This window comes from Natator depressus, chromosome 6 (assembly GCF_965152275.1).
Source record: "Natator depressus isolate rNatDep1 chromosome 6, rNatDep2.hap1, whole genome shotgun sequence".
NCBI classification, from domain to species: domain Eukaryota; kingdom Metazoa; phylum Chordata; order Testudines; family Cheloniidae; genus Natator; species Natator depressus.
This window is the reverse complement of record NC_134239.1, coordinates 124,078,770-124,106,726: the sequence shown is the minus strand read 5'-3', so window position 1 is coordinate 124,106,726 and position 27,957 is coordinate 124,078,770. Positions and strand designations below refer to the sequence as shown.

General features: G+C 45.3%; 2 protein-coding genes across 2 annotated transcripts in view; one reads left to right on the top strand and one right to left on the bottom strand.

The window, feature by feature from the left end:
- TXNDC16 (thioredoxin domain containing 16) overlaps nucleotides 1-282 on the bottom strand; it is a 78,204-nt gene extending 77,922 nt beyond the window's left edge. Inside the window, exon 1 of the mRNA XM_074956513.1 lies at nucleotides 143-282. The gene's annotated coding sequence lies outside the window, so the exon portion shown is untranslated. The remainder of the gene's footprint in view (nucleotides 1-142) is intronic.
- Nucleotides 23-27,706, top strand: GPR137C (G protein-coupled receptor 137C). The gene is made up of 7 exons (XM_074956515.1): nucleotides 23-379; nucleotides 14,419-14,462; nucleotides 15,888-16,116; nucleotides 19,345-19,494; nucleotides 20,799-20,924; nucleotides 21,081-21,199; nucleotides 24,497-27,706. Exons 1-7 carry the CDS (start codon nucleotides 23-25, stop codon nucleotides 24,666-24,668), a joined length of 1,197 nt encoding a protein of 398 aa, XP_074812616.1. The 3' UTR covers nucleotides 24,669-27,706.
- The last annotated feature ends 251 nt before the right edge of the window (nucleotides 27,707-27,957 follow it).

Genomic DNA, 27,957 nt, shown 5'->3' with positions numbered 1-27,957 from the left:
CCCATTGCCGCTCCCCCGCCCCATGAGCGGGCCCGTCGCTGCCCCCCCCGCCGGGGCGATGCCCGCCATCCCCTACCCGGTGGCGCTGGGGCTGACGGTGCTGCACACCGCCCTGTACGGCTCCCTCTTCCTCTTCGCCTACCTGCAGCTCTGGCTGCTCCTGTGCGCCGGGGAGAAGCGGCTGAGCTACCGCACGCTCTGCCTCTTCCTCTGCCTGCTGTGGGCGGCGCTGCGCACCGTGCTCTTCGCCGGCTCCCTGCCGGGCGCCCCGCCGGCCGCCCCGCTGCCGCGCCCGCCCTTCGCCCGCTGGCTGCTGCACTGCTCGCCGGGCTGCCTGCTCTTCGCCAGCCTCTGCCTCCTCCACCTCTACTTCGCGGAGGTAGGTGCGGGGCTGGGGGGGTCCTGCGCGCGGCGCTGTGTGTGTGGGGGGGGACGCACACCGAATTCTGCACATTTGGGGAGAGGCTGCGGGGATTTGCCCTGATTTCCTTGCCCACAGAGAGAGAGAGAGAGAGACACACACGCCCCCCACAGTGTCACTTGGGAAGACAAATAACCTCCGGGTTGCTCAACTGGGCTGTGTTGTTGTTTGGTGTGTGTGTGTGTGTGTTTACCAAATTCTGCGAACTTGGGGCTGGGGAGGGGGGAGGCTGCGGGGATTTGCCTCGATTTCCTTGCCTCCCCCCCATACATACACACACACAGTGTCACTTGGGAAGACGGATAACCTCCGGGTTGCTCAACTGGGCTGTGTTGTTGTTTGTGTGTGTGTGTGTGTGTGTGTGTTTACCAAATTCTGCAAACTTGGGGCTGGGGAGGGGGGAAGCTGCGGGGATTTGCCTCGATTTCCTTGCCCCCCCCCCCCCATACACACACACAGTGTCACTTGGGAAGACAAATAATCTCCGGGTTGCTCGGCTGTGTTGTGTTGTGTGTTGTGGTGTGGGGGAGGTTTTAAGGGGGACTAGATAAAGTGGTGATAGCAGGGGCTGGACGGTTGCCAACCATTACGTCACCAGCTAGAGCCTCTTTTGCTATTGTTGCTGCGTCTTCCCCTCTCTCTCGCCCCCCCCCCTTTTTTTTATTATTAGCAGGTTTATTCTTCTGCCCCTTGTTGTGCTGAGGTTCCAGGGACCCCGCGCTCACCCCTCAAACCCGAGGCTCAGGGCTAGAGTCGCTGCTCAGCCCCTAACACAATGGGCCACTATTTACTGGGACATCTGCGAGGCCATTTGGGTGGCTTTTGTTGTTGTTTGTCACTTGGCTTTCATTTCTCTCCCTCCAGAGCTTATTTGTGTGTGTCTAATCCATCCCCCTCAAATTCCCCCCGATATTTATCCTTAGCCCGGCCTCTGATGAACGGCTCCCCCTTTGCATGGACTCTGATGAAGCAAGTCACAAACTAATCTGGCAATACTTTCCGGCTAGCTGTATTATTATCGTTGAGATTGCCTTACTCTGCAGCTCTCAGCTGTTTAACACCCTCACAAAGGAATCTCCAACCCACTGAAATCCTTCAGTCACAGGGGAATTGATTTCATTTTCCCTAGGACATTGGCATTCACATAACACACAAGATGAGCAGTACAGTTTCTTCTACATTTCTTCCCTTTTCTCCTCCCCCCCCCCCAAAAAAAACAAAACCCCTGAACACTGGTGAAGCTGTCAATTTTTAAAAACTGTCAAAGCTATAAACACATAAGGTAATAAAATAGGTGGTTATGCAACGTTTTGTTGTTTGACAGCTGTCTTCTCTGCCAAATTCGGATTTACCTACTAGTAGGTATTCAATATGTCCCCAAAAGGCAAAGGAAAGAGGGGATAATTGTTACCAATACGAGCCCAATGTGCCTACATTTTGTTACACGTGTAAATTACTTAAACATACTGCAGTATGTTTATGTGCATTGGGCTTTCTTCAAAGCTAATTCTGTTTATGAAATTGCAAACTAAATTCAAATGGGTGAGGTAAAGGGAAGGACAAACTTTCTTTTGCAAGGAGAACTGACTGGGGGGCGGGGGAGATGGGTTTGAGGAAGGGTGTTTATTTTTTTTCCTTGCCTAGTTCTAGCATCAAGACAAATATTAATCTAAATGTCAATACCTATGGAATTTGAATTGGGGAGGGGGAATCTAGAATAGCTTGTCTTTGTTAAAAATTATGTTCACATACTTGGTTAGGGGGCCGGAGCCTCAGCTAGCCTCTGGAGTCACATACACTAGAGCACTGGTTTGCAACCTTTTTTATTTGTGGACCCTTTTTTAAAAATAAATTTAAAAAATTCATGTGGGGGTGTGGATCCCTTTGGAAATTTTAGGCCTAGTCTGCAGATCCCCATTGGTCCATGGACCACAGGCTGAAAGTCATGCAAAGTGGGTGTAAAATCCTTGTGGGTCAGAATAGCAGCATTTGCTTGCACAAGTGTGAGCAACTGCACTCCGTGCAAGGTGGTGGACAACTGGGCCCATGGCGTTTCTGAGAAGGCAGGGGTAGAGAGTGCCTGCAATGTCTAAGCTAGTGGTGCTCAAATTTTTGTAGTGGTGATCTGTTTCACAAAGCAAGCCTCTGAGTGTGGACCCCCCCTTATCAATTAAAAACACATATATAAACACTATTCTAAATGCTGAAGGTGAAATGGGGTTTGGGGTGGAGGCTGATAGCTTGTGACCCTGGTCATAACCTTTTGACACCCCCCCCACCCCCCAATTTGGGAACCCCTGGTCTAAACCATTTGTTCACCTGCCCTCCAGAAGAACTGAGCTGAGACCCAAGAGCTCTACAGATGAAACTGGCAAGGTTAGACTGGAACAACCCCCTTGTGTTTACACTTTGGCTCTAAGATTGTCCTAGATTGTTAACTAATCAGTAAGGAACTACCTTGATTTAGCTCATGATGACCCAGCTAAATTCATACAGGGCACTCTTAATCTGAAACAAGAGGGGCCACTCCAATCTAAAAACTGTTCCTAAATGGAATTAAAAAGTGGGTGCAACTCTTGCATTGACAAGGCCTTTAGTATAGAATTACAACTTGCTAAATGGTGACACTTAAAACAAACTAGGTGACACTGTCCTTCAGTTCTTGACAATGATCTGTGAATGGGTGGTATGGAACTATATATCTTTCTACTGTATTTTCCACTCGATGAATCCGATGAAGTGGGTTTTAGCGCACGAAAGCTTATGCCCAAATAAATTTGTTAGTCTATAAGGTGCCACAAGTCCTCCTTGTCCACCTAGTAACATCTTTGGAGCTGTAGATGTAGTTCACCATGATTCAAATACCTGACTTGCAAGCTGGTGGTAAGCACCTCTTTTAAAGCAGAAGATTAGGCTGGCTACCCATTGGCTTTCTTGGAGAAGACTGAACAATCAAGGCCTTTAGGACCCTGTAGAAACATGGCTTTTTTTTTTCTCCCCCCTCTCAATGCTTTTATATCTCATGTCACTATGGCTCCCAGCTGACCTGGGTGTATCAAACTCATGCTTGAATTGTGAGCTAAAAGATGAAAGTGGTGCTGGGGTGTGAGGGTAAACTGTACTAGGCTTCTAATTCACAAACCCCTACTGACAAATCACATTATTTCTGTATGAATTACCTGTTTGAAAAACACAATTCCGTGCCCTCCCTCCCTCCCCCCCAACAAAGTGCAGAATAAAAACAGACTAGGATTCTCTCTGGGCTTCCAGCCCCACTATGTAATTTTCTTGTTCAACTTGTCAGCGCTCATTTTGAGAGTCTTATTCTTGGTCGCCAGAGACCTGCTGCTTTAGCAGTAGCAGTTGTGGTTTTCCCTCTGTTGCTAGCTAGTTACGTACTTTGATGCTCCTAATGAAAAAGCAGTTTGATACATAACCCACATCTCTCCTTACTCCATCTCAACTCATTAAAAGAGGTTCTGCTTTCATCTTAACTTCATCAGGCTTATTCTGAGCTCTGGTTTCCTTGGAGATGTCCAAGTCAGCAATTTGACTCAAATGGGACACTTTTTCCCCCCATCATGCCTCCAAAGAGGTGTATCTCCAAATTATAAATCTAAGAGTTAGCTTGGAGACTGAACTGTCAATGATACTCCAGATGAAACCTAAAATAGCTTCTTCTCCACCCCCACCCCACTGCCAGTGGCCATCTTGGCATCTTCCTAGTAGGCTAGTTCTGAAAGAAGTCTTCTCCCTCTACTGCCAGTCACTCCCTGCCTTGATCATCTGGAGAGGCCCCTTGTGAGTAACTTCAGCCACAGCAACCACTTGCTTCCCCTTCTACAAAAGCCTGCTTGCAAGTGTTGCCTCCTCATCACTCCCTATCGTGTATAGCAATATGACTCAGGGCTCTGCCTTGCAGGAGGCGAAGAGGTCCTCTGGCAGGCTGCATCACTAAGGTTGGCTTATCCATGACCTCCAACCTGTCTGGGTTTCTCTTCGTAATTCTGCAACTGACTAGACCACTTCCCCTTCTGTACATGCACATCTGCTCCAGTGTAATTAAATCATACCCAGCCTGGGAGTTCTTGTATCCCAAAAATATCCAAGCTAGATAAGGAAACTGAACAGTTTCTGTCACTAATCGGTGAGCTCCCAAGATGCTCCACATTCATTCTTGTACCCTTAAACCTTTCCTAATTAGCTTTATCTGGTTCTTCTATATTTCTTCAACAGTATGACTCTCAGGATGGGTTCACAGGGTGGTGGGAATCTTGGACAGTGTTAAAACTGCCTGGTTCACCAGCTAAGGAGTCTCCAGAAATCGGAAGTGCCCACCACCATGTGACACAGAAGATATGCTGCCACCTTTCTGTGCTGGGAAATGCAGAGTGCATCCCAGCAAGCCCTTGTGATTTGTCAGTGACCTTGTGATCAGGGCACTAACATTCTGGGAGGGAAGAAACTAACCTTCCACAGTTTCTGTTCTTGGTTTCCTCTCTTGGTTAGACTGAAAGATTTTGTTGTTGTTGTTGTTTGGTTTTGGTGCAAACTTTGGGCACTTCTGGGGTGTGGTCCTAGAAGAGCCTGTACTATTACACTGCAGGGGCTTGAACTGTATGTGATTGTAGCAAAGATGTACCTTATACAGAGACCATATAGCCGCATAGCTATAGCTGGCATAATTCTGTAGTGTAGAGGCAGCTCGTGCCAATGGAAGAGGTCTTCGTATTCCTGTAGGAATACCACTATCTCAAGCAATAGTAGCTACACCAATGAAAGTATTCTTCAATGACATCGCTGCATCGACACTAAGACGTTGTCAGGGTGTGACAACGTCGACCTAACTCTTGAGTGTAGCTGGCTCTTAATGACAAAAGAGCATATCCAAATGTGACTGCTTCATGGTGACAACACACCCAGATGTCTCCATAATCGCTCTTTAAATTAGGCAACCATGTTCTGTCTCTTATCTTTATACTTGGAGAGAGGGACTTCCAACAACTTCAGGTGAACCAAGATCATTCTAAGGAGTAATATAGAATCCCTTCCGGCCAACTGAAAGCAGTGGCTAGAGGTACATCCCTGTGCTCTGACTGTTTGAATGGGGGACTTTGGAGGTAACTGCCTGTGCTGAGTGTTTATGTGGAGTAGTTACAGCTCTTCCTTCCTTCCTAGAGAGACTTCTCCTTTACAACTCCAAGACTGGATGGCAGTACTAGTACAGCACTGAACAGTCCCTCTGTATGTCAGGCTGGCACAAAGAAGCTCTGCTTGACCAAGGGACCTGTATAGTTCTGCCAGGCCAATATGGCTCAGCCTGCTAGGGCTTTTTTTTTCCTCTGCCCCTTCCTTTTTCTTGTCCCTTCCTGTTAATTTCCAACTTGATTCCAGGACATGTGGCCATATTAAAACTTTGTAGCTAGAAATCTATGCTCTTATACATACTAACTGCTTGGGTGGTGGAGTAGCATTGTATATTTATGATGAGGTGGACTCTAAAGAAATTATAAGTGATGGAATGGATAAAGTCTGTTAGGGAAGAAAGCTGCTAGATGTTCCCCTGATAGTGTTTGGGGTGTGCTACAAACCACCGGGATCCAGTTCGGATATGGATAGAGACTTCTTTAATGGTTTTAAAGAAATATATACTACTGGGAATTGTGTGATTATGGGAGACTTTAACTTCCCAGATATAGATTGGAGGACAAGTTCTACTGATAATAGAAGGGCCCAGATTCTCCTGTATGTGATAGCTGACCGATTTCTTCACCAAACAGTTGGTGATGAACCAACAAAAGGTGATGCCATTTTAGATTTGGTAGTAGTGAGAACCTAGTAGAAGAACTGGATGTAGAGGACAACCTTGGTTCTAGTAATCATGACCTAATTCCAATTAAACTAAATGGAAGGATGAACAAAAATAGGTCTGCAACGAGGATCCTTGATTTCAAAAGAGCAAGTTTAAAAAATTTAGGGAATTAGTGAGGGAAGTGGACTGAACCAAAGAACTCAAGGATCTGAATGTGGAGGAGGCTTGGAATTACTTTGTCAACGTTGCAGAAGCGATCTGAAGCCTGCATCCTGAGCAAGGGGAAAAAATTCCTAGGGAAGGGTTGCAGACCAAGCTGGATGAGCAAGCATCTCAAACAAGTGATTAAGAGAAAGCATATAAGAAATGGAAGATGGGATGGATCAGCAAGGAAAGCTACCTCTTGGACATCCAAGGATGAAGTGAGAACTGCCCAAAGCCTAGCAGAGTTGGCCCTTTCAAAGGGAATTAACACTAATAGTAAAAGGTTCTGTAGTCCTATAAATAAGAAAAAATGAGGAAGATGTGGGACTGCTAAACACCGAGGATGGGGTGGAGATTAAAGATTATTTAGTCATGGCCCAACACCTCAACAAAAACTTTATGCTCATTTAAAAACTAAGGCAATGAAGATTTTAGGGATAGTAGCACGGTGGCTAATGGTAATGAGGACATGGAGATAGAAATTACCCCATCCAAAGTGGGAGTCAAACTCCAACAGTTTAATGGGACTAAACTGAGGGGCCTGGATAATCTCCATCCAAGAACATTAAAAGAACTGGCGCATGGAATTGCAAACCCAATTGCAAGGATTTTTAATGAATCTGAACTCAGGGGTTGTACACTGACTGCAATTGCTAATCTAGTTCCTATTTTTAAAAAGCTACAGGCCTGTTAGTTTGACCTCAATTGTATGCAAGGTCTTAAAACAAATTTTGAAAGGGAAAATAGTTAAGGACATAGAGATGGATGGTAATTGGGATAAAATACAACATGGTTTTATAAAAGGTAGATTGTGCCAGACCAACCTGATCCTCTTCTGTGAGAAGATAATTGTGTGTGAGTTTGTTTTAAAGGGAAATGTAGTCAGTCTAATCAACCTGGATGTCAGTAAGGCATTTGAGACCGTTCCACATGAGAAATTATTAGTTAAATTGAAGATGGGGCTTCATGTGGGAATGGAAAGGTGGAACCAAACTGGTTAAAGGGGAGGATACAACAGGTCATACTGAAAAGTGAACTCTCAAGCTAGAGGGAGGCTACTAGTGGAGTTTCTCAGGGATCAGTCTTGGGACCAGTCTTATTTAACTTTTTTTATTACTGATCTTAGCATAAAAGTGGGTGTGTGCTAATAAAATTTACAGATGACCCAAAGTTGGGAGTTTATTGCCACTATGGAGAAGGATCAGAATATCATACAAGAACTGGGGGCAATAGAAACAGAGTGAAATTTAATAATGCAAAGTGCCAGGTCATGCATTTAGGAACTAACAAGAATTTTTCCTATACACTGGAGACTTTTTTCAGTTGGAAGTGACAGAGGAATAGAAAGACCTGGGTGTAGTGGTTGATCACCGGATGACTATGAGCTGTCAATGTGATGTGGCCATGAAAGACTAATGTCTAGGATGGATCAGGTGAGGTATTTCCAGTAGAGAAAGGGAAGTGTTAGTACCATTATCCAAGGTGCTGGTGAGACCTCATCTGGAGTAGTGTGTGCAATTCTGGTCTCCCATGTTTAAGAAAGATGAATTCAAACTGGAACTGGTGCAGAGAAGGGCTACTCGCATGATCTGAGAAACAGAAAACCTACCTTATGAGAGGAGACTCAAAAGAGCTTGGCTTGTTTGGCCTAACCAAGAGAAGGTTGAGGGGAGATGACCTCTCCCTATAAATACATCAGAGAGATAAATACCAGGGAGGGAGACAGAGGAGTTATTTAAGTTATACACCAATGTGGACCTCAGAACAAATGGATATAAACTGGCCATCAACAAGTTTAGACTCAAAATTAGGCAACTGTTTTAACCATCAGAGGACTGAAGTTCTGGAACAGCCTCCCAAGGGGAGCAGTGGGGGTAGAAAACCTAACTGGCTTCAAGACTGAGTTTGATAAATTTATGGAGGGGACGGTATGACAGGACTGCCTATGATTGCATGAGGCCCACTGGTGACTGCCAGTATCAAAAATCCCCAACTGCTGGAGACAAGACATTGCGTTACTACGGAGAATTCTTTCCCAGGTGTCTGGATGGTGGGTCTTATCCACAGGCTCAGGGTCTAACTGATCACCATGTTTGAGGTTGAAAAGGATTCTTCCTCTGGGTTGGTTTGGCAGAGACCCTGGGGTTTTTTAACCTGCCTCTGCAGCCTGGGGCATGGGTCGCTTACAAGTTTAATGTAGTGTAAATGGATTATCTGTAACTTGAAATCTTTAAACCATGATTTGAGGACTTCAGTAACTCAGCCTGAGTTTAGGGCACTATTACAGGAGTGGATGGGTGGGTGAGGTTCTATGGCCTGCAATGTGCAGGAGGTCAGACTAAGGTCAGAAGGGACCATCGTGATCATCTAAAGTCTACGAGCATCCACCTGTCAAAGGCTTGACAAATCCACTTGCCAAGGGAAAGTGGGGAAATGTTCTCTGGCAAATTGGAAGTTCACCTGTCAGTTTTGGCTGCTTTCATTATATAACTGGAGTCCTCTGCAACCCCAAGACCCTTCCAAATGTGTAGCTTTCTTCCTGAGCCTGCAGTCTCTGGAAGGACAGGTGTGAACTGTCTAAGGCCCAAATCTCATGTGTTCCTTCCCCAGCCCCTAGAGCACAACTGGTGCACAGGCTAGGTGCTCTGAAGGATTCTGCTGGCACTGAGGGAAGGTTGTGAAAATGTTCTTGCTCTTCTCCCATAGGCCTGCTGTTCCAAATATAGTGAGTAGCTGCTGCACTGCTTGTGCCACTGGATGGGGTAGGAACACTGGGCATCTGACCAGTGAATCAAATTAGCAGCAGATCCACCAGCTCCATCACTGTTGCCTAGCAGCATCAAGGAATCCCTGAATTCCCCAGTCCCTGACTTGCTGTGCAGTGAATTTGCACCATGAGGTGGGGTTCCCCATTCATCTCAAGAGGCTGATCATTCTATCTTGGCCTGCTAGGGTTTGTTCTCTCCCCCCCCGCACTCCCAAAAGCTCTTGACGCTGGCCTGACTTTGCTCCCATCCAAATTGATGGAATTTTTACCATTGAATACAAGGGCAGCAGAGTTAGGCCAGTGTTGAGAGGTCTGGAATTCCACCCTTTAATTTTGAGGGGTAAAACTCCTCCTAATTCTGGGGGCTACAACTAAATCCCTATGTGCCCTGTTAGCAAATAAGACGCTCTTCTAGATGGCAACCTACTGGATAACTTGTCATGGGTTTGCAAATAGTATAAAGCCTTTAGTAGCAGTAAGCTATGGCCTGCCTAAACTGTTAAAATTGGCATCAAGGAGGTGAGACCTAACACACGATGATGGCGTTTATTAAAGTCTATCTCCTGCCAAGGCTTATTGATCATTACAAATATTTCAGGGTGAGCAAAATTTGAAGTACTGGTCCTGCATGCTCATCCTCAGCTTTTCATGGCAGCAGCTGAACAAGGATCCCAGAGCTTTGGGATGCTCTAGAAACTCTTTACAAGACCGCGTCAATGCTTGCATCAGTGTCTAACTGTCATGGACAGGGAACCTGCTGCCTAGTACAGCCAATTAAGTACTAAGAAATAGACTCTTTAGATCAAGATAAACAAGACTTTCTCTCTGACCTCCCATCAATGGATCAGTCCCACTGGGAGTGCAGGGGATTTTAGTGCAGCAAAGAGTGCTGGGGGAAGAAAGCACAAGCCAAACACTCTGTTCTACTTTAATCTCTTAAAAGCCAGGTCTGAGCTCTGACTTGTGCCTTTCAGAATAGTCACTCAGGATGATGATACAAACCTCTTAGTTGACACACAGATGTCCAGGATACACACACACACACTCGCTAACCACGGACTTCTCCAGTTGACTCATCTTGATGTCCCTCTTGCTGGTTTCAAAACCAGAAAATCCCCAGCATAGCCGGCCCATGTCCCGTTGATATGCCAGCAATAGTCACAGCTTGGAGGAATATGGAAAAAGCCCTTGCACTGTCAGTACCATGGTGGAGAAATAGCTCTTCAGGATGGATTGGGAGGCAAAATATCTAGTCTCAGAAATAAGTTGAGCTTTTTTTGGTGGTCTTAAGCCAGTCTCTAGCTACTAGGCCTAACGGGCTTGGGGGGTCAGATTATCCTAAATCTGTCTACTATGTGGCATTCTTCACCTCTGGAGAGTCTGATACTGGCCACTGTCAGATGGGATACTGTACTAGACAAACCTCAGGAATTGCCATATTGGATTGGACACATGTTCAGTATTGAGTGCTAGTGGGCATTTCATTGTGGCAAAGGTTTCCTAGAAGCCTTTTGCCATCTGTAGTTGCTGAAACTTTGTATTCTGAAGCCTCTCATAATGTGAATTGGCAGCTTTGATGGCTCAGACGTGAAGGCAGAGGGAGATGTCGGGTCAGAATGTTGCCCAGTTAGTCAGCAAACTGCGGTTCGTCAGCCACAAAACACCCATGATGTGGAAGCTGTAGGAGCTTAGCCGTTCAGTATAGCTTCCTGCAGCAGTGGGTGCTCTTGAGCAATGACCATACAACTGCTTTAAGATCCAAGGGCAAGTGTCTGCTAGAACTGGTAAAGTCTCTTACTCCCAATCCTTCAGCAAAACCATGCCAAGCTTCCTTCAAAGCTGTGCTACCCCATCAAACTTGCCACCTTGGCGTCAGAAATCTTGAGACTATATGAGTGTGACTCTCTCTCTTTCAAAACTCTTCCTTGCCAGACTAGCCCAGTAAATACTCGTATCCTTGTAAGCAACAGCCAATGCTCTCCAAAGACTAAAATCATGTTTCTTCTCCTCCTCCTCCTGTGTAAGTACTTTCATTATTCATACGCTGAAAGTAGTGATGTTGTGTTACAAACCCTCACAGCCTGAATGCAAGTAGCAGCCATTCAACTTGCTAGCTGCATTGAGGCTGTTGCCAGCTAACTTCCACTGAAAAATAGGGCTCTTCACTGAATTAAGGATTAGGAGATGGGAAGGTCATGATATTCTTGTCTCGTGCATCTCAGTAGCCGGAGACTTGTCTGTCTGGTTCCTGTACCCTTAGAATCTTTCAAAGGAGCCTACAGGGTCTAGGTGCCAGCTTCACTGAAGTTCAAACCCTGCCTAAGTCCTTGGTGAAGACACTGGAAGCATTAGTCAGCACCGTATGATGATTACTCACTGCAGTTCGAAGCGCAATAGACACTTGATCTAGATGGAGTGACTCCCTCCTGCCTTGCTACCACTTGCTCAAAGAGGTTAGGAATCTGCTTTCTCCGGAGGTGTGCAGGCATGTTCTAAAGGACAAAGTCTTATACTGATGCTCTGATTGGTCTCAAAATATGAGAGCCTCATTAGCCTCTGTTTTAGAACATTGTCAGGGGCTGCTCTTGGGCACACTGGCCCTCTGGCTAGGGCAGGAGGAGGGTCTAGGGCTCCCCACAGCAGACTGCCTGTGAGGGTTCTTACCATGGCTCGGCTTCCGGCCTGGCCAGGGGGTGGGGTCCTTTTGGGGGGGGGGGGGGTGAAGGCCCAACTCACCCCTTTCTCTCTCCTGCCCACCTCACCCCTTGGGAAGAAGCTGGTGCCACCCCGGAACCTCAGACAGGTGTGAAGCAGTGCTGCAGGGAACCCAGGTCAAATGCCGTCCTGGCGTGATTCTGACTGGGACTTGAACACTGCATTTCAGGATTGTCCCACCCAATTAGGACAGGTGGTCATCCTACACATCTTGTCTAAAAGGTACTACAATAGTATGTCTTCTAAGGCATCCTCTGAAAACTCACCTGCTGGTCAGGATCATCCTGATAAAATATGTGGCAACGTTGTATGTGAAATTATAAAATTATGCATGTATGATGATATTAACACATGTTCCAAACCCCACAACCCTGCCGAAACTGAGGTGGGGAAATAGGTTTGTCCTAAACAAAGCAATGTGTACTCTGCTTAATTTGCATTTTAAGCAGTAAACAGAATAATCGAACCTGGAGGGAAACAAAGAAAGCTGAAACAGGAGCAAGAAATCCAGAAGGGAACATCCTTCCACATAGATTTTTGTCTCGTACTTCCCAGCTGGAAATGTTTGGGTTTTTTTTCTAGAGAGGGATTGAAACACCCCAGGGCACCATCTCTCTTCTCCCTGCCCATCGCATTCAGTGCACCTGAAGTGACAAAGAAAGCAAGTCTTGAACTCTGACAGAGTGTGACAGTGGGGGGTATTTACTGGTAGAGTCTGCATTGGTGGTGGGATATCAGGGTGGGACTTCACTTGAGGGTTGATACATGAGCACATAACCTGAGCCCAGGAGGGGGTTGGGGCTAGGTGACACCTTCTGCCCAGAAAACTGGACAAAGGCTGGAGGAGAAGCGGGGGGTGTGGTTGGGTGAGACTGCTGGAGGGGGGGTTTCAGTTTGAAGCTGGCTGGGGAAAACAGAGGGAGGTCCAGCATCAGGGTCAGCCCCAAGATAGATCTGACTGAAGGGTCCTGTTTCCTGTACCTTCAAGCTCTGTTTTGGACTATTCCTGTCTTCTAATAAACCTTCTGTTTTACTGTCTGGCTGAGAGTCCTGGTGAATTGCAGGAAGTGGGGGGGGGGGGGGGGAGGGCATGCAGGGCCCTGAGTCCCCCACACTGACACAGGGGTTCTTCAGTAAGACTGCTGAAAGCATGTGTTAAGAAACTTTGCTTGACTCTGATCTAGTTTGTTTGTTAGGTATTTGTATTTCTTGTAACAGTTTCTGACTCTTTGTGCATCATTACTCTTACTCAATGTTTGTAGCTAATCTTGTTTTACTGTTTTGTTTAATCCAGAGTGTTTAAATTGAAGTGTCTGGGTAATTCTGTGTTGGGTAACAAGTTGTGTGCATATTATTCACTCAAAGAAATAACAAACTTAAAACATTTTGTACTGTCAAAGGGGGCTGGGCAATACAGGACATACATGACTGCGGGGTATGCTGGGGTCCTCTTGCAGTATAACCAAGGCTGGTGAGAAGCAGGGTGTAATTGACAGGTTGCAGTTACAGACACTCAAGGTGTGGCTTGCATGCTGGAAGGCCACTTGTGAGCAGTCCAGATGGGAGCTACTTCAGCAAGGCATTGTAAGGTACTCAAGGTTACCGGGCAGGGGTGACACCTGCTCATTAGCCTGGATTGTACCCTTTTATGTCACGTGTACCCAACACCCTTTTTAAGAAGGAGAGGTGCTTATAGCCTCAACTTGCCCATACTGCTCCCTTCCCAATTGAAGAGCTGCTCCAAACATTGACACATCACATGAGCTGCTAACTTTCGTCACATTTCTAGTCATATGAAATTGTAAATCTATCCTCTACTCTGCAGAATTCAGCACGTCTGGGACTTCAGCCTTCTGAAGAATTTCTTCAAATATATGGTGAATCATTAAGCAAATATAGCCACTGAGCTTCTGCCAGGCTGAAGAAACCCAGAAGCGAATGTGCATGTACTCTATTGCAATATAGTTTTCCATGAGTTCTAACGTAATCAAATATAAAAGGCTAACCAGAAATAGTCCCCTAATGTCTAATTTAAGAATAGCAGCTAAAGCCCTTTCTTTAATAAAGAAATTGAACATGACTGAGGTCCTACAATATTCAATACGAAAAGCTTGTCACAACTTTATTTTGCTGAACAATGTAGCTCACATTCAGCTACTGAAGACCAAATCCCACTCTCCTTGTAAAGTCCTTCAGAGCAAGACAGGATTCGCAGTTATTGCCCAACGAATAACTGGATTCATAAATTACTTGCTTAGCTACTAAAACAGTTGTTTAGACTAAACTCTCATGACCTATTCAGTCCACCTAGCAGAACAGGTTAATTTTCTATGTGGCAAATGGTTGCAGGCTACAAACTATATTAAGAGTATGGAGAACTAGAAACCCCACCCTTTTCTGCCCTTTTGCTGAGCAGAATCCCTTCTAATGTAACTAAACATGAACTGTAACACATACTATGGGCATGTTAGAATAACTTTCCACACTCTTCCTTTGTAGGTTATATTCAAAGTCAAATGTGCAGCAGAATTCAATAAGTACAAGTAAGTGACTCCTCTTCTTGCCTACCCCAAACATGCTCTCATTGGGTGTATTAACAGTACAGCGTATCTGAAAGATAGTCAATGTCTGAAATCTATCAAACGCTACATTCAAACTTCATAGCAATAGCTTTGTTTTGTCTCTTACCCAGATGTTTAACAAAGATTAATTCAGTTACCTCAGAGCACAGGGTGGAAAGCAAAGCCCTGAAGAAGTTGTGGGCTAGTCACTGGGCAGCCTGATAATCAGATTGGGGTGCCTATGTGGGTCTGGGGGGTGAAGGACTCGATTGTACCCAAAAGGGAGATGCTATAGCTCCTGGTTTGCCCCTCTTTACTAATACACATAGCACCAGTGACAGCTTCCCTGCAACTCTCAAAGGGTACGTCTACACAGCAATGGAAAAAACCCATGCCTGGCCAGTGCCAGCTGGCTCAGCCCCACAGCCTGAACCCTGCAAGCTTGCTTCATTGCTGTGTGGACTTCCAGGCTCAGACTGGAGCCAAAACTCTGGGACCCTCCTACCTCACAGAATCCTAGAGCCTGGGCTCCAGCAGTGAAACAGCCCCACGAGCCTGAGTCATCTGGCATGGGCCAGCTGCAGGTGGCTTAGCTGCTGTGTAGACTTAGCCTAAGGCTCTAGAATGAGCACTGCATTAGACAGCACATGTTTCTGTAATTCATGGGAGGGTATTGGTGCTCCAGCAGGTTAAGGTCACCCATGAAAAGGCTGAGAACCATGGTACAACACTTCTGGGATTCACTATCTAGCCATAAGCCAGTGAGGGAGTCTTGTCTTCTGTGGACCTTTGTGATCCCTAGCTTATGAACCCATGCTGTGGCTTCGCGACACACCAACCACGCCTGCGGCTCGAGCCTGCGTGTTAAGTCATTCTAGTAGGACATCCTTCTGTATGGAAGGCAGGACTTCAGATTGTGTCCGTTAGACCCATAGGCCAAGAACTAATGGACCTGTGTCAGGAGACCAACTCTCAAAGGAGAGTGTAGATTCGACTGTCTTTGCAGCCACTTATTTTCACCAAGGCTGGTGGTGGTTGGGCTGACTGTCGGAGCCTCTAACTTACATTCATGTAAGTTAAACCAGTAGTTAAGTTCTTATCTTGCAACTTTAAGATAGAAAGACAGGAATCTTCTAACTCCTGATTTCTTGCAAGCTTCTACCAACTGAGTGATTTTTAAATACCAGTGCTCTACACACTATGCCGACTAAACAATTTAAACTGACTTCTAAATGGCTTCCCTAATTCCTTGTCTACATAACTGACCTTTCACACTTGCTAGCTTGCTGAGTTATAGCAAATGAACAATGCTGGGAGTAAAACAAACTAATAGAGAACAAGGGAGATGATGTGGCGGTAGAGACTTCTTCAGACTGTTTTGCTCAATCAGTTTCTTTCTTTTTCCAGGGTCCTGTTGTATCTGGGCTCCATATTTACCAGCCTTCTCTTTCTCGTTGTGAATTTAACTTGTGCAATGCTTATTCATGAAGATGTCCCGGAGAGTCGGCTGAGATGGACAGTATTTGTTCGGGCACTAGTCAATGACAGTCTCTTCATTCTTTGTGCCATTTCATTAGCTTGTTGTATGTGCAAACTTGCAAAAATGTCATCGGCAAACGTCTACCTCGAGTCAAAGGTATGTAAAAGCTGTCTAAGCTGCGCTGAATTATTTACTTCAGTCCATAGGGGTGCAAGTCCAAGACCATGACCCCATCATGCTAGATGCTCTGCAAACACAGAACAAAAAGAGTTCCAGCCTGGAACTAGTCAAACTCTTTTCAGTTTAGGTTCTTCAATTTGTGTTTGTGCTTGCAGGAGATCTATTGGTGCAACAGAAGATCACTATAACTCTCAATACTGGACTCTTAAGAAACTCAAGGGAAAAAAAAATCACTTGTTTCAGTACAGAGTCAAGATCTGGTACTGATGGTGTGTTGCTATCTGACACTTAATGTCGAGGCATTTGATAGTAACTACAATCCTCTGCTAATGTGACACCCATAAACCAGATCCACTAGCAACCCAAGTCTAGTAATAAAACTCTGGTGGCCTGTTGTAGGAGAAAGCCAGCTTACCTCACTTGTGTCAGAAGCAGTATCCCACTCCATTACATGTAGTATCTCCTTATGGGCTAACTGCACCTGGTTTGGGGTTCCCTCTCTCCATGCCTTCCCTTCCCTCCCCAGGTTTCCAGATTTGACCAAAGGATGTATAGACACACCCACATTCTATCAGCTGGGAGCACTGAGCACCAATCCACACAAGTCTTCCTGGAGACATTCAAGATACCATGTGGGAAATTGCTTCTGCCTGTAATAACTGGGAGTCACACATGGTCTTGTCACCTGGGAAAGTCACTCCAGAACTCCATCTTGGAGCTGGACTTTGCATAGGAGAGAGTGAGTCTGTTTAAGCCTGTGGGAGACCCCTCCATTTTGTCTTCAGCTGGCTAAGGAGAGAGAGGCTCTCCACCCCCCCAAGGATACATCTTCTTAGCCGGCTGAAGACAAAATGGAGGGGTCTCCCACAGGCTTAAATAGACTCTCTTGTGGGTGGAGACCCCCCTCCTCTCTCCTATGCAAAGTCCAGCTCCACATGGTATCTTGAATGTCTCCAGGAAGACTTCTTATATGGATTGGAGCTTTCCAAGATGCATTGTTCCTTAAGTGCTTCTTAACTGGCACTTAACTTTGCGAATTCCTTTCTCCAGGAACTGACCAAATGCTCTACTAAGGTTATCTAGAAATCAAGCCAGTACGTGGCCAATATTCATAACTTCAACTACAAAAATGATACAGGCATACAAATAGGAGGAATAGATTCAGTGGATCATAACCTTTACAGATATGTTACATGGCATATGTAGCATAAAACATATTCCAGTTATTTATATATAATCTCTCACACACACAAGCATATTTCCATAGAGCTTTATGGGGTGCACCATCACACGGTCTCTCTCCATTGCAGGAGCCCTGGACTCTTGTTACTACTGGAGACAGAATTCTAAACCCGGGCTGGTGGCCTGATGAAAGGCAGCATTGCCTCTGCTGGAGATGGGGCTAGATGACTTTCTCCCATGGTGACCATGCTCTGTCCAGGGTCTGCAAAGCCCCTGTCAGTGGAGACGGACTCAAACAAGGCTGGGCAGCATTCACCTCCTCATCAAAGAAGGGATGAGGATGTTGCTGGGTCTGAATACTGGTGATCAGGAATTGGCAGCTCCTGTGTGTGGCCAAATTGGGAGCCTGGGCTCCTGTAGCTCACCAAGGCTCCTCTGCCCAAGGCAATGACTCTTATGTCTGAGTCACTTCGCTAGACCCATGCCTACATCATCGGCTGGTAGGCGACGCTTCCCCCCTCCCTTGGAACTATGGACAGTGACCACTTGATCTTTTTCTTGCACATGGTCTGCTGTGTGGCAGCCAGTGAGCTAACAGGCTTTAAACTACTACCCCTACGAAATGCCAGTCTGTTCTCTCTGCCTTAGGCGTTTCTGCTGCTTGATCTGAACTTGCATAGGAGAAGGGGTCAGCAAGTAAGAGATTCCTTCTCCCCCTCCCCACCCTCCCACCTGCAGAGTCCATGATTCAGGGGACCTTGCCCCATATTTGTCTAATGGACTCAGCATACTGAAGGCACTACATAGACTGGGTGGTCTAGCCTGGCATAGTTTATCTTGGGAAGCCATCAGGAACTACATCTGCTCCCTATCTTCTCCCCCCAAAACTTCCCTTGTGTATTTTCCTGAGATGAGTGAACTGTCAAGGAGGCAGGAGCTAAAGAGCCCAAGTTTATTTGGGATCAGTTAAACTGCCAGCAGTTGCGCCAGTTCTCAAACACGGCCTTGTGCTGCAAAACAAGGAAAAAGTGAAACTAAACTCTATCTTCTGGTTGAACATTCTGGGTCTCAACGGCACGTTTGGCAAGTCACTTTTGTATGTGGGGGAAGCGGAGACAGAGGTGTTTCAGCGAGTTGCAATATCTGACCATAAGGGCTCTGTGCTGCTGGTTGTGGCTCTGCAGCATGATCAGGCAGGAGTCACAGTTGCATGAACTCGAATTTAAATTGCCTGCAGAGAGGTACTGACTTCCTCTGCTCGGAATAGGTTTCCTTTGCCCTGAGACAAGATCTGTGAGCATGTTCTGAAAGCTGAGAAGTCACTACTTCTGGAAGTAGAATTTCAGTGTCCTCCACTGACCTTCCTATTTGCTCCTCTTGCCTCCTCTCCCCAGCAGCAGCCGTGCTGTGGGGATTGCTCCTAATCAGTAGTACACCAAGGCTTCTCTTATTTGACAAACTTCCTAAAAGGCTGTTGCTACATCTGTACTCCAGCCCTCTCTGCAGCGTGTGTGGTACTCGCCAACCAATGTAATGGGGTTTCGCACCGATTGCTGTTGACTAATCGCTGGGCATCACACCTCAACTTAGTGGCAACGTAGCACCGTAAATGAAGACCAAACCCAACCTGCGTTTTGGTATAACTAAGCTACAGCTGTCTAGCCAGGTCATCTGTATAATTGTTTGCTTGCAAAAATAACCACTATGCAACTGGGACCTAATACTAGAATAATCCTCCCAGTGGTTCCATCATTTGGTTTGCAAGGTTCCACTTCTCTTCCTAAAGGTCGGTAAGAAACAGTCATGTGGAACTGGACAATTGCAGTCAACTCACCGCCGGCCCAGAAGAAGGTTCTTAACCATGCTGTCACTAGAATATTTAAAGCTAGTGTGATGAGTGGATGTTCTGGGTCCAATCATGCATGCATGACTTGCCGTGCATAAAATTACAATTTTATGGGAAGATTTGTGTAACAAGCTATTAGATTTTTAACGTATTTCGCTTCCTCCCCCGGTTCTTAGGGCACATCCGTCTGCCAGGCTATCCTCGTCGGTTCAGTAGTTGTTCTTCTGTACTCTTCAAGGGCTTGCTATAATCTGGTAGCAGTGGCCATATCTCCAGAGAATGTTCCTAGTCCATTTAATTATGGCTGGGACAACTTTTCAGATAAGGTAACTAGTAATATTAACAAGTGGGCGTTGGCAGGTGGTGTGGGGGGTGTCTCTAAGCCCGAAAATGGCTAATGAGGAGAAAAATCAGTGTTCTGGGTGTGTGGGACCTCACTAAGGATGCTGTAGTAGTGTTCTTAAAAAGCTCTCATAGTCCAGTTCCTGGAACTCCCTGTAAACAGTCCGTCCTAAGAGGAATGTAAGGCTTAATGTGACACACCTGCTGTCTACAACTAGACACGTCTCTAGAGGAGCTTGACCCCGAAGATTCCAAGAGCAGCTCCGGCAACTAGCGCCTGACGCTAATCCATTAAAAGAGCTGCCTTCCAAGCTGTTTGAGTCTAAGGGGAAATATGACTGTCACCCTGCCGCTACTTTCTTAAGCTTCTCCTTTAATTTGGGGGGTTACTTGTCACAAATGCTTCCAAATGTTAATCTCTGTGGCGACAACTACCATACCTTTCTACTCCAGGTCACTGCCACTAACCTGTTACTAGCCATAACAGTAAGATGCAGTGAATGGGATTTGCTTGCCAAGTATCTAAATACTGACCAGGTGCACAAGATTAAACCTCAGCGAGATCTTAATTGGACACCAAACTGCACCCTCTTAATGGCGAGTGCACACCTGTAGAGCTGGTGTAATGGCACTATGTACTGTGCTGCAGTATAGACCGTTCGGTAGGTCAGTCTAGATCCTGAGCATCTGTGGCCAGCCAGGATTGTCTGAAACCATGGTGGAGATCACATCTGTCTGTCCTCATACCCTCCGCCCTAGAGGTGGTGGTGGTGATGGGATACTAGCTGCCACATCACTGTATATAGGGGTGTGTAAGCCTCCAATGTACCACCCTATAATCTAGAAACATTCTATAAGATGTCTGAGCTGACATGAAACACTTGCTCTTATTGGTGAGGGGTCCACTTTCTACACTAAGGAACTAGGCCAACCCCCTGCCCCCGAAAACTGAGTAGGCTTAATGTGGAAGCTCTCAGCTGAAATCTGTCGCAGCTGGTACTGGCCACTTAGTGACAGGATACTGCCCTAGCTGGACCACTGATCTGAGCCAGTCTGGCAATTGCGGTGTGCAGCGCTAATCCGAACTCTTTCCAGATTTGAAATCCAGAAGAGTTTGTGCACTGCATCCTAGTCTTTCTTGGAATCCCATCACTTTGGGGAATCTCCGCGCGTGTGTGTGTGTGTGTGCGCACTCGTGTTTCTCTTCCCCCCTTCCCCCCACTTTAAAAGAGTGCTCTTTTTTAAAGACCCAACTCTCCAGGCTTAACCATAACCTCTCTGTTTGCAGATGCATGCGGAGGAAGTCAGTGGTGAAGAATATGTGGTGTTTGGAGTGGTCCTCTTCCTCTGGGAGCTTGTGCCTACCAGTTTTGTGGTGCTGTTCTTCCGGGCTCAGAGGCTCACTCAGAACTTGGTAGGCTATGAACTAATTGCTCTGGGGTTAAGATCTTTTTCAAGTTGCTCGTTGCACATGAAACTTGTCTGATTTACTCAAGCTAAATAGCCTTTTTTTTTCCACTACGTAATCTCTAGAAACAACTGGGTGCTTTTTTTTTACCTTTATCAACAGACACCAGCTGGCATGATCAACAGTCACAGTTATAGCTCCAGAGCATACTTCTTTGACAATCCAAGGCGATATGACAGTGACGATGACTTGCCAAGACTTGGCGCGAGAGAAGGAGGCAGGTAGGTGGGGAGCTGTTCAGATATTCAGAATCGCCATTCGACTCTCGCCTGCGAGCAGCAAACGGTGTCTACAGAGCAGCCAACTCCTGCTCTTCTTTTAAACCAAAGAATCTTTCCTAGCAAAGGGGCCTCGAACCGGTAGACCAAATAAATGAGGCAGTTCATAACATAAGCTTTGGCTTACACTAAGGACCTGAGTGAGATGGGTTGGATCACAGAAACCCCCTGGGAGCTGCCACCTGATGTACCAGGACTACTACTGCCCCTGCTTTCCCTGCCAGCTTGGGACTCCAGCACCCTGTCTTACTGAGCCAGACACACCACTCTGCTCCAACACAGACCCAGGGTCTGAACCACGTGCCCCAAAGCTGCAGGCTTGATTGAAAGCAACTTAAGAAGTGTTCCTGTCCTTGACACTCAAATGCCCAACTCCCAATGGGATCCAAACCCTAAATAAATCCATTTTACCCTTTATAAAGCTGTTTGCCCTCTATAACACTGATAAAGAGATGCACAGCTGTTTGCCCCCCTGGTATGTATTAATTGGGTTAATTAATAAGTAAAATGATTTTATTAAATACAGCAAGTAGGATTTAAGTGGCTCCAAGTAGTAACAGACAGAACAAGGTGTAAGTCTAGTACAGTAATAAGAACTGAATACAGACGAAATCTCACCCTTAGGGATATTTCAATAAGTTTTTCACAGACCAGACACCTTCCTAGTCTGGGGACAATCCTTTCCCCTGGTATAGCCCTTGTTACAGCTCAGATGATAGCTAGGGGCTTTCACATGATGGCTGCCTCCCTTTGTTCTATTCCACCCACTTATATGCCTTTTTTGCATAAGGCTGAAATCTTTTGTCCCTCTCTGGGTTCCCACCCCTCCTTCTCAGTGGAAAAGCACCAGGTTAAAGATGGATTCCAGTTCAGATGACCTGATCACATGTCACTGTAAGACTTCATTACCCACTTGCCAGCACACAGGTATACAGGAAGACTAACACGTGAAACATCCGATGAAGTGAGCTGTAGCTCACGAAAGCTTATGCTCAAATAAATTGGTTAGTCTCTAAGGTGCCACAAGTCCTCCTTTTCTTTTTGTGAATACAGACTAACACGGCTGTTACTCTGAAACCTATCTACAGACAATTGTCCTGGTTAATGGGAGCCATCAAGATTCCAAACTACCATTAATGGCCCCCATTTTGCATACTTACAATAGGCCCTCAATTATATTTTATATTTCTAGTTTCAGATACAAGAGTGATACATTTATACAAATAGGATGATCACATTCAGATTATAAACTTTGTAATACCTTTCAAGAGACCTTTTGCATGAAGCATATTCCAGTTACATTATGGACTTTGGCCACAGGTGCTAACCACTGTTGAAAAGTTAGAGAGAAAAAGTCTTTGTTAAAATGCATAGAGGTTTATAGGCATGTGTACCTCTAAACTAAAAACTGCTGAGTTCCTGGTGAAGACTTGCAAGCTGCAGAAAGTCCTGGGTAAAGTGTGGTGTGTTTTGTTTTTGTTTTTGTTTTTTTTCCCCCCCCTGGAGTAACGATTATTGCTGTATAACAATCTTGAGCCAAAAGATGTATGAAAACTTAGCGGGGCTGTAGTGTTCTCCTCAGACTGAGATCCAGGCTTTTCTGAATGCATCTTGGCATGACAGGTGTTCTAGATGCATCCGATGAAGTGAGCTACAGCTCACGAAAGCTTATGCGCAAATAAATTGGTTAGTCTCTAAGGTGCCACAAGTCCTCCTTTTCTTTTTGTGAATACAGACTAACACGGCTGCTACTGTGAAACCTGTTCTAGAAATAACTCCTAGAAGTGATGAGTGAACTTGTGTATATTGTCTTTATTTTAGGGCTGTTGATCGCAGCTAACTCACGGGATTAACTCAAAAAAATTAATCACAGTTATAACTATAGAATACCAATTGAAAAAAATCCAAAAATATTTAATAAATTTCTACACTTTCAATATTTATTTTTTAATTACAACACAGAATACAAAGTGCAGTGATCATTCTATATTTTTGATTACAAATATATGTACTGTAAAAATGATAGGTTTCAGAGTAGCAGCCGTGTTAGTCTGTATCCGCAAAAAGAAAAGGAGGACTTGTGGCACCTTAGAGACTAACCAATTTATTTGAGCATAAGCTTTCGTGAGCTGTAGCTCACGAAAGCTTATGCTCAAATTTGTTAAACAGAAGAGTGTTTTTCAGTTCACCTCCTACAAATACTGAAGTTCAATCTCTTTATCATGAAAGTGAAAATCTGCATTTTGGTTACATAACTGCACTCGACAAAACAGTGTAAAACTTTAGAGCCTACAAGTCCATTTGGTCCTTCTGCCAATCACTAAGACAAATAGGTTTGTTTATATTGATAGGAGATGCTGCCTGCTTCTTACATACAATGTCACCTGAAAGTGAGAACAGGCGTTCACATGGCACTTTTGTAGCCAGCGTTGCAAGGCATTTACATGCCAGATATGCTAAACATTCGTATGCCCCATCTGGCATGTAAATACTTTGCAACGCCAACTACAACAGTGTCATGCAAACGCCTGTTGTCGCTTTCAGGTGACATAAACAAGAAGCAGGCAGCATTATCGCCTGAAAATTGTAACCAACCTTGTTCATCTGAGTGATTGGCTGGCCAAGAAGTAGGACTGAGTGGACTGGTAGGCTCTTAAAGTTTTACATTTTTATTTTTGAATGCAGTTTTTTTGTACATGATTCTACATTTGTAAGATCAATGTTCATGATAGAGATTGCACTACAGTACTTGTATGAGGTGAGTTGAAAAATTTTTTACAGTGCAAATATTTGTAATCAAAATTAATATAAAGTGAGCACTGTATACTTTGTATTGTGTAATTGAAATTACAATCTTTTAAAAATTAGCAAACATCCAAAAATATTTTAAAATGGTATTCTTTAACATGATCATGTGACTTTTTTTTTTTTTTTTAATCGCTTGACAGCCGTACTATTTATTTATTTGGATGCTCCGCTTAGGATGCCCATCAGAAAGGGCCTGGCCTCTTTCAGAGAGTGGGCATCCAGCACCTAAAAACTAAGGGCCCTTTGAGATGTCAAGTTGAGCACCCAAAATCACTGGTCACCTCTGAAAAGTTGAAGTGTTGGACAAAGATTCCTACCTGAAGCCACTTTCAACTTCTGTTTGCATTAAAACTCCAGCACTAGACAGCACAATTCTGGAATAACTCTAGACTCTCATCTCTAACCAGTATTTCCAATTTCTTCTCTCCAAAGCTTGGCTACCCCTCAGTGCTCCGGCTGGTATGGCACTCTGACTGGGAGCGATAGCTGTGCGGTTATTCCCTATCTGAGTGGACCTAAGCCAGACACCGCCCCACTGCTCTTCACGTGTAGTGATTTGGAAACTAACAATCACCACAGCTTATACTCCACACCACAGAACTGAAGAACCCCACCAAGATTCGCTTCTCTTGGGGCGGCTTTCGTGGGAGTCCAATCATTTTCCAAACATCTAACTCCATCTGCACAAACATTCCATTCTCTCTTGCAGCTGTAAACCAGGACCTGGAGACTTAGGCTGTGTGTGGTATGTAAAACTGTTACTCAAGGTACCGTGTAGCAAAGGGAAAGTGAAAAATCTCTGGGAGCTTTTTGGGAGGGGGGTCAAGTCTTCTCAAGATGCTTGTTGGCAGCTAGAAGCCCCAGAGCTGACTCACTAGACCAACATCAGATGCATATTTGCACTTTTTTTATCTGCACGTTCTGAAGGAACATGTCACGCTCCGACTTCCCTTTGGAACAGCCTGCGTCTGTTCCGTGTTACTTTTAATTGCACATCCATAGCTGGGAGAGGTGCGGTCATCCCGTGAAGACAGGCGCGTCAATATGTAGACCGTGCTGTGCTCGGTGTCCTGATCCACTCCAAGGACAAACACTCTCTCTCTCTCTTCATTAGTGTAAATCCCACACAGTTTCTCTGAAGAAAGTTACCTAATGTATAATGTGCCATATTCACAAGACAAATTTAGTGTCTCTTTGCTGGGGATGTGGTCTTACTCTAACTCGGTCCTCATGTCAGCAGACTACTAAAATACTCTTAGCTGGACTGTGGGTTAAAGCAAACCTTAAAGCATGGGTGTGCGAAGGTCTTTAAAGGCCTGAGCTCAATGGCTGTTTCTAGCATGAAGGTCACTGAAAAGTAACCATCTCTGCTCTTTTAAACAGAAAAATGCCACCTAGAGCAAGCAGAATGAGTAGTTACTGTTAAGCTTGTGGAGAGAGCATGTGTCAATGAGGCATGCTCCTTGCCAGGTGGTTTCTTCAAGCAAACCTAGCAGTGAGTCTGGATAAGTGGCGCGAGCATTTTATTTTGGCCGAAACCAATACATAACATGGCTTCTTTCATACTAGGATCTGTTCACTGCATTCCCTAGTGGAATCGGTGCTTAATCTGCCTTGGGGGATAATAGCAATTTTATATTTAACCTGGCTGAATATAAACTAGAGGTCCTTCTTAGAACATGAAAACTTCTCTTCACTTTCATGGCAGCTTTCTCCGATGGAAATCGGGAAGCCTACAGTGTGGTACCTGTGCCACTATTTGGGACTGCCTCAAAACTTCTAGTTCTCCTGTCTCTTCATACTGTGTCTGAGGAATGAGTGTCCCATGACATTCCACTGAATGTAATGTAAAAGTAGTGCAACATGACCTGAACAAAGGGGACCCCCCGTTGAAGTATTGGATAAATTTTGGCATCTCGTTGCAGCGTGTGCACTGGAGGGTGGGTGGGTCTAATGAGTGAGTAGCATTTAATGGAATGTGTAGGCTTTTTTAACGTCCAGGATTATATTCTGGCAGGAAGTTGGTCTTTAAATCACGTTTTTTAACTCTGTCCAAAAGCACCCTATTTAAAATAGGAAAGCAAGACATGGCTGTGAGGATGCACAGGTGTTTAGATAGGCTCTAAAGTGAGCTGTTAAATACTCTGTTGTTCTACACAGATTAGTAGCTCCTACAAGGAAAAGCATGCTTCTATGGCAAAGCTGCTATGGCTAGTGTAGGGCAGCTGCTCTCTCCAGCCTGTAGTAGACTTCCCCCAGGATCTCTCCACCTTACATTCCTTTAGAAGCTTAAACAGTTGGCATACGTTGCTGATGGCAGGAGCTGGTCCTGCCGATCACCTGCATGCACTTGCCAAGGGCGTGCTTCGTTTTTAAACTTGAATTAAGGTTTGATGTTAAAGTAGAACTTCACTGAGGGACTGAACAGGACCATGTAGTCTGTAGGACAGTGGGGAAATGGCCCCACTAGACAAGTGGGGATATCGCTGGCACATGGAACATGACTGAAGTGACTGTCTAGCCTTAATGCTGATTCCCAGGCTTGCAGCTATATGGTGGGTGTGACACACACGTTTTCCAAGAATAAACTCTTGGCGCTCAAAGAAGATAGTGGCGACTGGGGGGCAGGCCTAGGATGTGTGTGGGGAAAGAACATTTGAGTGTATAGTGAGCCCATCTAAATCCTTGCTGTTACTGAGCTAGTTCTGAACCAGTTAGCTGGCAGACCAGGGACCCCCTCTCTCTGTATAACCCCCACCCAGAAACTGAGCAGCTGGCTTGAGGTGTAGGGGTACTCTAATGTCCTCACTTTCCTCTTTCGCTCACTGGTCCAAAACAAAGGCAACCTGTACTCCTTCCTCTAAAGGCTCGGAGACTATTTTTGGCAGATCACTGGATCCTTCTTGCTCGAATACTTGAGCCAGAAAGGACTTAGGAAAACCGTTCTCCCAGCTACTTTTTATTTTAGCTACCATTGTAAGACCTGTCTCGTTGCCTAGGTTGGGATTCAGAAGCCAGTTGCTCTGTCTCGATCGCCGCTTGACTTATGGTGAAACTAGTTAGGGACCTGAACTCCAGCCGCAGCCCTTCTCTTTCCCCTTCCCATAAGTCACCAAAGACATGAAGTTCAGCCACTGGCCCCTGTTTTTGCTTAAAAGTCCAAAGCACTAGGAGCACTTTAAGTTTCCTTTGGAGGGAAGGGAGTGTTGTGCAAAAAAAAAAAAAAAAGGGCTACAGACTCATTGTTCATATTGCACTGACGCACAGAATGACAATATGATCTTCCTCTCATTAGGATCACCGATCAGGGCAGTGAGTCTTGTTGCTTAAGTGTGTACTAGTGAGTGACTAGCAAACGTTTTGGTTTTTATTACTTTGTATGGATGGCCGTCAATTTCAGAACTCCGACAGCTCAGATTGGGGCCGGTCTTGTGTTTTACTGAAGTAATTTATAGCTGACGTGTACAATGACTTTTATATGCATAGTTGCCTTTCATTCCATATTTTTTTTGTAATGGTTTAACCGTTTCTCAGCTTCACAACCAGTTGAGAGCTGGTTGCAACAGGAAGCTGTGGCCAATGAATGTACCTATTTGTTGTTGTTCACTAAACTGTAACCAAGCACTACTATGTTGAATAAATTCTCCTGTGCTATTTATGGGCATCTGGGCTGAGTTCTGTTCCTGGTGCTGCCTTCAGTTAGGCAACTAGGGTCTCTGCATCACTTGTCCACTGGTCAGTGGACTCTACCCAAGTCTGAAATGATTTTAAAGCCATGTGACTTCTTTTCCTCCTTCTCTCGCGCCCCCCCCCCCCGATTGTTGCATTCCTACACAGAGATCCACCTTCCACTCACTTGCTAAAGGGACACCTCTAAAGAGACTGAGTGTGTA